The sequence below is a fragment of the Mus pahari genome, chromosome 7, assembly GCF_900095145.1.
Source record: "Mus pahari chromosome 7, PAHARI_EIJ_v1.1, whole genome shotgun sequence".
NCBI classification, from domain to species: Eukaryota; Metazoa; Chordata; class Mammalia; order Rodentia; family Muridae; genus Mus; species Mus pahari.
Genome location: NC_034596.1, coordinates 107,072,770 through 107,084,761, shown reverse-complemented (window position 1 = coordinate 107,084,761; position 11,992 = coordinate 107,072,770). Strand labels below are relative to the sequence as shown.

At 49.1% G+C, this 11,992-nt stretch overlaps 1 protein-coding gene across 5 annotated transcripts in view; it reads right to left on the bottom strand.

Moving 5' to 3' along the window:
* Pacs2 (phosphofurin acidic cluster sorting protein 2) overlaps positions 1-11,992 on the bottom strand; it is a 62,086-nt gene that overhangs the window by 25,967 nt on the left and 24,127 nt on the right. For all 5 annotated transcript variants that reach the window (XM_021201825.2, XM_021201823.2, XM_029540688.1 and 2 more), the window contains exons 2-4: positions 4,927-5,014; positions 3,650-3,739; positions 2,006-2,131 (exon numbers count right to left, since the gene is read on the bottom strand). In XM_021201825.2, coding sequence (XP_021057484.1) covers positions 2,006-2,131; positions 3,650-3,739; positions 4,927-5,014 — 304 coding nt within the window. The remainder of the gene's footprint in view (positions 1-2,005; positions 2,132-3,649; positions 3,740-4,926; positions 5,015-11,992) is intronic.

The window sequence follows — 11,992 nt, the reverse complement described above, 5'->3', positions numbered from 1 at the left end:
TTTTTTTTTTTTTTTTTTTTTTTTAACCAACATTTCAGAGACTGAATCAGGAAGGCAGGCCAGCCGCCCTGTGCCAGATACTAGGGCCTTCATGTACAAAGTGTGCACAGGAGACACATGAAGGAAAAACCTCTCTCCCCTAACTCTACAGATGCACTAAGTGCTTGTCCCCTCCCTAAGGTAGCCTCAGATCTAAGTGAGAACAGAAGCTCAAAAATGAGTATCCATTAGGAAGCTGACCTCTGCAGCACCAGTATGTGACCACAGGGGTTGAGGAACACCCAGGCTTGGGTAAAATGGAGGAATGCCGTGTAGGCATGGTATGTGTGTGTGCATGTGTGCATGCACACATGAGCCAGGATAAGATGGAGTCTCTTTACCTAGAAAAACATGCTCTCTGGCTTCTTCTACTGGGAGGGTAGGGAACAAAAAGGACTTGTGCTAAAGACAGGCCTGTATGCCTGCTCTGACCTCTGACTACTGCTCTCTGGAGCATCCTGACAAGAAGCCACAGTAACTCGGGGACAGGCCCTGCCTGGACAGTCAGAAGCATATTCTATACCAGCTGCTTCATGTAAAGAGAGCCTTCTGGTCCAGGCAGGGTCCCAGGCAGATGCAGACAAGGCCCTGGCAAAGGCTTGTGCCTCTCTCAACCCTGCTTTGCTGCCAGCCCTTTCCTCCATGCTCTCTTTGGCTCCCTGGGCTGCAGTTGGGCTTCTGGAAACATCTTGGGTTGGTACCGGCTGGCCGGGCACAATCCTGGACAGCAGCAGTTCCTGCTTCAATAGCTTAGCAGTTCAGCACTCAGAAACCCTCTGGCCCAGCAGAAGCTGGTGACACTGAGTTATCACCGGAGGAGCTAAAGCTAAGTCACTCTGTGGTGCCTTCTCCTCTCTACTCCCCACAGCCTTTTTCATTTTCAAAGTTAAGGAAGCTTAAGAGGGTAAAGAGTAGAGCAGGGTCATAGGAGGTGTGAAAAGTTGCCTTTGGGAACTACAGACACTGAGTGAGGGAACCTTAGGAGTGACAGGGCACAGGAAGCATGCAGTCTTTAAACCATAGGTGCTGTAGCAGGTGTACTTTGGGTATGGTCACTCCAGCAACTGCCTATGGAATCAGAGGGAAAGCCTTAGGCCAAGAGGGCAAAGGAAGCTCCAACAGACAGGATGTGGCAGGCTTGGGTGCTTAGGCCAGGATGGAGAGACCTGAACGCACAGTGGCTGACTAGGCGCTGAGTAGCCCAGAATCCTTGGGTAGGACAAGGTGTCATACCCTGGCTTGCAGCCAACCTTCCAGCCTCAGGTGGCCACCAACACAGCTGCACACTTGTCCCAGACACGAACTGGAACTCCAAAAGAGGAAAGCCCTGTAGCTTAGAGACAATGTGGCCAATACTGAGCTGCCTCTCCTCCCAAGGTCATTCCTGTATTAATGAGGGTCAGCTGCTCAGCCTAGAGGCATCACCTGCCCAGGAGACCATCCTGCCTCCTCAGTCTCTGCAGAGCAGCTCGGCCTCCAGGAGACAGGGGAGCTTTTGGCTCTTGTCCTTCTGAGGTCTTTCTACTAGCATGGCTCATGTGCTCATCTGAGCTACTGGGGCAGAGCAAAGACTAAAGGGACATCCAGGGAGAAGCTGTCTAAGAAAGGAGTCCAGGAGAGACAACTCAAAGCACTCTTCTGGGAAGTGAGGTACAGAGGGGTACAGCACTGGGGCAGCCACACCTTGTAACGGGTACAGAGGGGTACAGCACTGGGGCAGCCACACCTTGTACCAGGGGTACAGAGGGGTACAGCACTGGAGCAGCCACACCTTGTAAGGGGTACAGAGGGGTACAGCACTGGAGCAGCCACACCTTGTAACATAGGACTGGGAACAGGAAGTATCCACAGAGTGATGCCACAGTGGAGCCCAAACTTGTCAATTCTCTGATGACTTGGAGAATGGTCTATCAGATGCATAAATTCATAGTGTTCTGGAGCCCTGGACACCGGCCCGGAAGCCTACCTCAGCCATGTTGATGGAGCCCGCAGCCAGCGTTTTGTAGCCCAGGATCGTCCTGTTCTTGTACCGCTTCCTGCGCTGCAGCATGATCTGTAGCTTGTTGCCTTCTCGCTTCAGGAAGTGGGGGTACTGTGGGCACAAGCAAGCTTCCTGACACCTGGTACAGCATGGCATGCTGACCACAGCAACATCCCCGAGGAGCACCTGCTAGCACGGCTGAGACCTTCCAGGGTCTCGGTCTTCAGGGCCCTTCATCAACCTACCCTCAAGAATCTGCAACATTTGTGAGGTCACCCTCTGTTTACATCAGGGGATCCACTTCTACACCAGAGGGACATATCTGCTGAACTACTTGGGATGAGTTATCATGTGACATCTGAAGACAGCCTGGCACCTTCTCAATACACAACATGGCCCTAAGTTTCTGATAGTCTTCTCTATGTGGGAGGAGCTGGGGGCCTTCTGTGAATGACCCTGTGCACTCCTTGCTTAGACTACCAGGCAATATTGTCCCATCTGCTATAGCTGCACATGCTTAGGACTTGTGACAGGGGCTTCACTCAGAGGAAACAGTTCCCATGGGGTTCTCAGAGCTCACAACCAGAGCCTGGGGTAAGCTCTGGAAGCAGGGTTAACCTCTAGTGTCCAAGCAGGCTGTTCATCAATACACACTTCTCAGAAGTCACTGGGGCCATGTACTTGACACAGGTGTATACGTTGGTACATTACACTGCAATAAACTGGATTCTCTACAGTGATGCACAAAGCCCAGAACCAGATGCTCTGGCTGACAGGCTACCTCCTCCACAAGGACTCTGAACTTAATACACTGTTTCCACACAGTCTTGCCAATCTCTGCTAAACAAGAGAATAAAGCAACCCTGTCTTGATGATCTATTTGTCAATGTGATGCTTAACCTTGGTTGTCACCTGGAAGGATCTAGGATCACCTAGGAGACAGGCTCTGAGGTGCTCCAGTAAGGATTGCCTAGATTAGGTTGGAACATACCTGTGTGGGATCATCAAGACTGGGTTAACTGAGGTGGAAAGACCCACCTTAGATGTGGGAAAATCCACTGGCCCTAGGCTGGAGGAAGTAAGCGAGTTTCAGCAATCATTGCTCTCTGCTTCCTGTCTGCAGATACAATGTGACCAGCTGCCTAACTCCTGCAGCCTCAACTTTTCCACCATGATGAACTGTACCCCAAGCTGTGAGCCAGAATAAGCCCTCCACCCTGAAGTTTGCTTCTTACCAGGTATTTTGTCCCGGCAATGGAACAACTAAGAGAGACCTCATCATTCCGTTTTCTTTATTATGAGACGAGGAGAAAGTAAATCAATAGATATGATTTTCTAATTGTTTAATAATAACTCTTGATCAAGAGAAGATCAAAGTAAGAAAGTACAGGTGGCTCTGACAAGGCATCCAGCACCCAGGGTACTCAGGGAACTGATGAGGAATGTGTCCCTCACACCCAAGGGACTGACCAGGGCACATCTATCACTCAGGGCACTTGGGAGGACATGAGTCCATCTCCAGGGTATTGAACAAAGTGTGCCCATCGCCCTGGGCACCAAGGGAAGGAGAGTTCACTATCCAAAGCACCGACTTTTCTCAAATCCTCACTATCCAGGTATCCGACTTACCTGGAGGGAGAAGGTCAGAGCCAGGTCAGTTTCCACTTGTCCACTAGGAGGCAGCACAATCTCATGTGATCTCAAGACACGTTTGGAACCCTGGAAGGAAACAGTCTGCTAGTCTAGAGCATATTAAAGCAAACAGCAGAGAGCACCCTCACTCCAGCACTCTGAGCTAGCATGACAAAGGCCGCACTGGGTGGGGAAGCAGGAGCAGGATTAAAACCTGATTCCACCAAAAGGTTCTACCCAAGAAACGGAAGTGCAAGGCCGAGAACAGCTCCTGCCAGAGGAACAGTCACCAAAGCATGGCACGCACAGCACAGCCCACCGATGGCCTCTGAAGGCCAGTGCACGGGTATGCGTATGTGGGGTCAACAGAGTATGCCATTAAAAAAAAAGACACTGCCACAGGGACAGGAAGAGCAGGAGATGTTTACAATAGATTCAAAGTGCGCAGGTGATACAGGGCAGAGTCTGGCACAAAGCTAAGCTGGTGGAGACTTGCCTGCCTGCTTAGATGCCAAGAATCCACAGCACCTCCAACCATAAACAGAAGCCAGGCCTCCTTGAACTCCAACCACACATCTCAGGGCAAAATGGGAGGGTCCTGCATGAATGGGAGGTTTCTGTGTGACAGAGGAGACCCTGAATGACAGACCAAGTCTTGCCTAGTGCTAAGCACACTATTACAACAGGTCTAGGGGTGTGTCCAATAGGCATTGGGGGGGGGGGGCGTCAAAAATAGGTTACCTCAGTAGGACCCACATACTCCCTGACAGAGGGTGAGGAGTAAGTAATAAACAGTTGTCCCCTTTACCCAGGCAAACACAGGCCTTGTGTGGGGCTGCCTGCCACTTGCCCTGCATGTGCCACCCATCCATAGAGGGTCACTCTGAGCTACATCAGAGCAGCCAGGAGTCAAAATCCACATCCTGTCCCCTAAGGGTCGACCTGTAACCTGGCAGTCCCCAACACAGCAGAAGCAGCCCAAAGGGCTAGCAGACACATCTGGAGGGCCAGGGATGTTCTGCCCAGGAAGGGTGGGATCCAAGCTCATCCAGTCACAGGAGCTCCAAAGAACAGGGCAAAAACACTGGGGCAGGTTCTAGTCCAGAGAGTCCCATGTCCTGTCTCTTCTTGTTACTACTCAAGCCTATTACCCTGGGACAGGCATGAACAAAAGCCCTGGGTAGGTGGCTCAGTGGTGAGGGTCTTCGAGAATGGTTCAGGGACCGAGTGAGAAGCGAGGCTGGCCACACACATTTATGTGCAGTGAGGGTTACCTGCATCTTGACAGCAATCACCACGGACAGGAGTTCTTTTTCCAGTTCCCGGAGCACTGCCAGCTTCTTCAGGGTCAGGCTACACAACCTGCAAGACACAGGGCTCAGACTTGCAGCAGACTTCCTAGGTACACTGCCCAGTTGCCTAGAAAGCTGCAAGGACACCACAGCTACACTTGGGTGTCCCTAGGAGAGGCACCAGCTAGGAGGGGCTGGATGGAAACACCAGAGAAGAACATCGGAAAGCCAATCACGTGAGACTCAAGAACAGGAGGCTCCCAAAGGCCAGAGTGCCGGCACCAACACAGCAGTACAGCTTGTAGCTATAGGAAGACAGCCTCCTGCCCAGGCCTGGCTGCCCCTATCCCATGCTGCCACCTCCACGAAGCAGACATGAATTCATCTCAATATTCTGCTCTAAAGCCTTTGAGGTACATAGCAACAAGTTTTGCCTACTTAGGGGCGGCTTCTGATGAGCCTCCAGGGTAACCAGCAGGGCTGTGCACACAACTCTGGGAAGCCAAGGGACTTCCTCTCACTATTTGGGATAGTTGGTGTACCTGAAAACTTGCAAGCTGTCTCTTTCTGGAAATTTCTGTGTAATACTTTCATACAGGAGCAGAACTTGGAGAAGTACTGGAATGAAGCCACAGATGAGAGGTGGCTACTTAGAAGTCACAAGTAGAAAACACAGTTACCTGGGAAATGGACCTGCAGACACAGAGTATCTCAAAGGAAACTAGAAAGCCTAGAAATGGAAACAATGTGAAGACAGTATGTCAGGCATTAGCGTTTCAGTGGAAAGATTCCCAATGAACAGGATAAGCTGCATAAAACAATAAGAAACCAGAAGAGGGAGAATGCGAACTGAGCACCAACAAAGCACAAGGAGACAACAGAGATAAACTCAGAAACAACTTGAAATAGGGAAAACAAAAAGCCAGATGTTAGGGCTGGTGAAATGGCTCAGTGGGTAAAGAGCACCCGACTGCTCTTCCGAAGGTCCGGAGTTCAAATCCCAGCAACCACATGGTGGCTCATAACCATCCATCCGTAACAAGATCTGACGCCCTCTTCTGGAGTGTCTGAAGATAGCTACAGTATACTTAACTATAATAAATAAATAAATCTTTAAAAAACAAAACAAAAAAAAACCAGATGTTACTCTTTTGAAAAGATTGAGAAAATTCCTAAAACTTTCAGCCAAACAAAGATTAAAAAAATAAAAAGACAGAAAATTCTCTTTATTGGGAATAAAAGAGAACTAGAGATCTCAGATACCTACTCCACAAGCAGATAAAATGTAACAACTTACTGCCCCCAACCTCCAAAGCCTACCAAGCTGAAACTGGTAACAGAACAGTACTATCTATTAAGTAAAGTCCATGAAGCCCAAATGTTCTGAAAAAGAAAATCCAGCTAGTCCAGAGACAGAGAGTACTGCTTACTGACCATGCCTGACACCCAGGACTCCATCCCTAACTCGGGGCAGAGGGGAAAACGAACCTATCCACATAACCTTCCAGAAAGCAGAAGAGAAAGGACTGTCTCAGCTCATGAGATTAGCACTGCCTTTCTATCACCACAGACAAGAACAACACCATAAAGAAACCACAAAAGCTGGGTGTGGTGGCTGGCACTCACCCACAGTACCAGCACTTGGGAGGCTGAGATAAGATGACCTAGGCCAGCCTGGGCTACTCAGCCAGACCTTATTAAGAAAAGATACAAGATGAGGAGCAGGTCAGAGGCGAGAAGAAAACAGGGAAAGCACACTACAGACCGATGTCATGAATGCAGATGTAAAGGCCTTCCACAGGTATTTGCAAGCTAAATCTAGCAAGACATAAAGATATTAATATACACAGCCAATGGGGGATGTTCCAGGAATGAAATACTGGTTCAGCATTTGAAAATCATTTTAGCCGGGCGTGGTGGCGCACGCCTTTAATCCCAGCACTCGGGAGGCAGAGGCAGGCGGATTTCTGAGTTCGAGGCCAGCCTGGTCTACANAGTGANTTCCAGGACAGCCAGGGCTATACAGAGAAACCCTGTCTCAAAAAAAAGAAAGAAAGAAAGAAAGAAAGAAAGAGAAAGAAAGGAAGAAAGAAAGAAAGAAAGAAAGAAAGAAAGAAAATCATTTTAATTTACCATATCAATAAGCTAAATGAGAAAAAAAAAACCCATTTGTACCCCCAATTTGGTTGTTTCCTCAAGGGACCAAGTATTACAAGTATTAAAGGCTTAGTGCCTATTGGGTAGTAGAAGCTTTAGGAGGAGGGTCCAGTGGAAGACACACCCTTAAGAGGAACTGTGGGACCCAGTGGAAGACACGTCACTGGGGACTGTGGAACCCAGTGGAGGACATGCCCTTTAGGAGGAGGACCCAGTGGAGGACTGTGGGAGCCAGTGGAGGACATTCCCTTTAGGAGGAGGACCCAGTAGAGGACTGTGGGAGCCAGTGGAGGACATGCCCTTTAGGAGGAGGACCCAGTGGAGGACTGTGGGAGCCAGTGGAGGACATGCCCTTTAGGAGGAGGACCCAGTGGAGGACTGTGGAGCCAGAGTTCCTAGGTTTTGGCTGTGCTGCTGTCAGGCCTGCAGTCTCATCACACCCATGCTGCCACTGTGATGTCCTACTGTGGCACAGACTACAAGCAATCTTTCTGAGTCCTCTAAGTTGATTCTTGACTGTTTAACTGTTTGCCAGAAGTCAACTGACACAGAAAGCTGGCATCAAGTGAGGTTGCTATGGCAACAACTGGAGCTGTGTGGAGCCTCTTGGACTGTGCAGGAGGAGTGTGGCAGTCTGCAGAAGCTCCAGAGGCAATTCTGATATTCATGCTAGACCTCAGCAAGTCAGGAAGAGAAGGAATCCCTCAGCCTGCTCCTGCCATGAGACTCGCTTCCCTGAAGACAGGATGAGGGCTGGCTTGACTGCTCTCACCCGCGTCTCACACGGACGGCCCTGTCCTGCCCAGGTCCACAGGCAAAGCGAGGCAACCAAAGACATAAGGTCAGGAAAGGGAGAAGCAAACCCCCATTGTCTACAGACACCAGGATTGTGCACAGAGAAATCTAAGGAATGCGGGAAGGGTCAGGACAAGCTCCCATAGACCAGGTTGCCTATAAAAAGTACAAACCATACGCTGTTCCCAGTAAACAACTGGAAGTCAAGTGTTCAAAAAACATTCACTCATATTATCTCCAAATAGAGAAAATATATCTAAAGTAAATGCATGCTAGAATCTCCAAACGCTGGGCTGGCAAGTGAAGTCACTCACTGCACAAGCCTGGCAACCTGAGTCTGACCCCTGGAACCCACATAAAAAGTGAGGAGAGGATTAACTTCACAAAATTGTCCTCTGACCCACACTCATGCATCTGGCCCCAACATCTACACAAACACGCATACTAATAACAAGCAAATACGTTTTTCTTTTTTTTTTTTTTTAGATTTATTTATTTATTATATGTAAGTATACTGTAGCTGTCTTCAGACACTCCAGAAGAGGGTGTCAGATCTTGTTATAGATGGTTATGAACCACCATGTGGTTGCTGGGATTTGAACTCCGGACCTTCGGAAGAGCAGTCGCGTGCTCTTACCCACTGAGCCATCTCACCAGCCCGCAAATACGTTTTTCAAGGAAGCTCTGCATGCTAGTGAACAAGCTCAACAACAGAAGGAAATGGAGAGCCAGGCTACGGGCTGCACATCAGTTCTCCCCAAACTGGTTTATCTATCCAGTGAAATCACAAGAAAGGTTGTGTGGTTCTGTCAAAAATCAACACACTGACTTTACCTCTCACATGCACAGGCACTAGAACATCCAGAACGACTGAAGAAAGGAAAATAAAGTCTGGCTTTCTCACCCTGATGTCAAAAGCTGCACCCAATGTGCCGCCCATAGGGGAAAGCAGAGATGAACAGTCAGAGAAAGGGCTGATAAATCTAATTCCATCAAAATTGAACACTCTGGCTGGGATGGTGGCTAATACCTTTAACCCCAGCACTTTGGAGGCAAAGGTGGGCAGATCTCTGGAATTCTGAGTCCAGCCTGGTCTACAGAATGAGTTCCAGGCCAGCCAAGGCTACACAGTGGCAACTTTCCTCGGCAAAACCATTGTTACAGACAGGCTTTGGGGATGGAGAGCTGGATCCGTTGACTAAGGACTTGCCATGCACCTGAGTTACATCCCCAGGCTCCACATAAAATGTCACAAGCCTGTAATCTCAGCACTGCAGAGTCAAAAGGAGAATCTCAGGTTCTGTAGCCAGGCTGTCTAAGACAACTGGTATACTCCAGGATCAGTGAGAAACTGGTCTCAAAAAAAAAAAAAAAAAAAAAATTCTTTTGACTCCAGGGGCTCTGATACTCTCTTTGGCTCTTTGGGCATCCTTGGGCAAAGGATGCACTGAGATATAGACAAAACACCTGTAATGCATAAAATATAAATTAAAACCAAAAACAATAAAGAAGTGAGTGAAGCATTTGAACAGCTCCTTCACCTGGAAAGACAGGTGACTTGGCACAGCAAGGTACCCGCCATCCTTAGTCACCGGTGATGTAAGTACAAGTCACAACCATAAGCAGAAACTACACCAGAGCTGTTCACAAAGAGCAAAAGACATCAACACCCAGCCCTGGGCAGGAGGCAGAGCAACTGGAAATCAGCTTGTAAATTTCCACAAAGCCACACACAGCTCTCAGCACAGCACTGCAACCCTGGGAATTTAGCCAGGGAAAATGAGTCTGAGTTCACACAAAGACACATACATGAACATTAACAACAACATGAGCTCTGTTCAACAACACAGATGTCCTTCCCATAAACACATAAATCACAGTCAAGGGGGGCTCAAGAGATGGGTCAACAGTTAAGGGTGCTTGTTGTTCTTACAGAGGACCCAAATTTAATTCCCAACACCTACATGGTGGCTTATGAGCATCCGTAACTGCAGTTCCAGGGGTCTGACACCCTCTTCTGGTCCCTGTGGCACCAGGTATGCCTGTAGCTGGTGAAAAGGTATTCAAGAGAGCTAAACACCACAAAGGTAAAATGAAAATAATTTTAAACATGTTTTTTAAAAGGACCTGCGAGTTGGTTATGGTTAACTATAGGGATACGGTACCTCTGTCATCCTGGACAACAGAGACCAGGGTCAGGAGGGTAGCACTGTGTCCATTGGCTCTGAAAATTACATGTCTGAAAAGACAGACTGGAGGCACAGGTGGTCCTATAGTATATTCTAAAAAGGCACCAGGATCCAACCAGACAGGGAACAAGTCGCTGACACACAACACTTAGGAGTAGGACATTCCTGAGACGCGCCAGTGAGGAGCCGTGCACTTTAGTCTGCTCAACACCGTGACTAAAGGACCAGCGCAGGAGCTGGGGAGACGTCACTGAGATCCCCAGAGTCTATGCAATCCCTGTGGGAGGGACAGCCATGTGGTGTTCCAGAGGCAGGACAGGGAGAGGATCCCTGGAGCAAAGAAGCTAGCTAGAGCAGCCAAATTAGTGAGCTCTAGGTTCAAATGAGATACCCTGCCTGATGTGTAAAACGAAGCGTTAGGATGGATGACACCCAACACAACCTCTGGCCTCCACATGCATTTGCACAAACATGGATGCAAACATGTAAAAGAGGGAGGGAGGGATAGAGGGAGGGAGGGAGAAGGAGGGAGGGAAGGAAGGAAGGAAGGAAGGAAGGAAGGAAGGAAGGAAGGAAGGAAGGAAGGAAGGAAGGAAGGAAAAGAATCAGTTCAGAGCAGAATTCAAGGTCACACTGGACCATAGTGGTGCCCAATCCTCCAGAGCCTTCTGTGGTTTCAGGAATAGGGTGCAGCAGCAAAGGAGAGCAGCATACTCAGTCAGCATGTGTTCTCTGCATGGAAGACTGAGAGTTTTCTTGGAGACAAAGCTCACCCTAACCCCTGCCCATTGTCCTGAGGAGGTTGTGCCTGTACTCAAACTCTGCTCTACCCTAACTCTGGGCTGCCTCCCATGCTGGCTGGATGATGGTGTCCCCTCAGTGAGAAGCTAGTTAACAACAGGAACAGGTCAGCTCTGGGGAGACCCAAGCAGAGGTAACCCATGTCACTTTTTGGTGGCAGACCCCTTGTCCACTCCCATCTCACTGTCTGCAAGGACAGAACTGAGGCAGCCAACTTGAACCCAGAAGCAGAAGCCAGCACCAAGAATGAAGAGTCATATAACCAGACCTCCACCAAACACCAACCATATAACCAGACCTCCACCAGACACCTACCATATAACCAGACCTCCACCAGACACCTACCATATAACCAGACCTCCACCAGACACCTACCATACAACCAGACCTCCACCAGACACCTACCATACAACCAGACCTCCACCAGACACCTACCATATAACCAGACCTCCACCAGACACCCACCATATAACCAGACCTCCACCAGACACCTACCATAGCATATACCAAAGGAAGCACAGCCTAACTCAAAGCTTCATTCTGGCTTCCAGTTACAGAAACACTGTGGGCCCTGGACCACCAGGGATGGCCTGGGTAGGCAAGCTACCTATGGCAGGAGATATAGTCCACTGCTGGTTGAGCCAATCTGGATCTGACCTGACTACCTCAGGAAGGCATCTGACTGCTAGGAGGCTGTGGGAATACCAGTTAAGTAAAGGAATGTTGGTTTTCTCCCCAAATCCATGTTGAAATCCTAACCCCCAAGGTGAGAGACCTAGTAGGTCAAGAAAGTGGATTCTCTTTAGGGGACTGTAAGGAACCTGCAGTCACTGCTCTTTCTGCCAGATGAGAACATAAAATGCTGGTTAATGACCCAGGAAGTGGCCCCACCAGACAGTGGATCTATCTGCTGGCACCCCGATCTTGGATGGCTCCTGAGGGTGAGGGCTGGTTTTAAGCTTTCACCTAGAGTAGTCATCTAACACTTTAAAAACACAGAAGCTAGCCGGGCGGTGGTGGCGCACGCCTTTAATCCCAGCACTCGGGAGGCAGAGGCAGGTGGATTTCTGAGTTCAAGGCCAGCCTGGTCTACAGAGTGAGTTCCA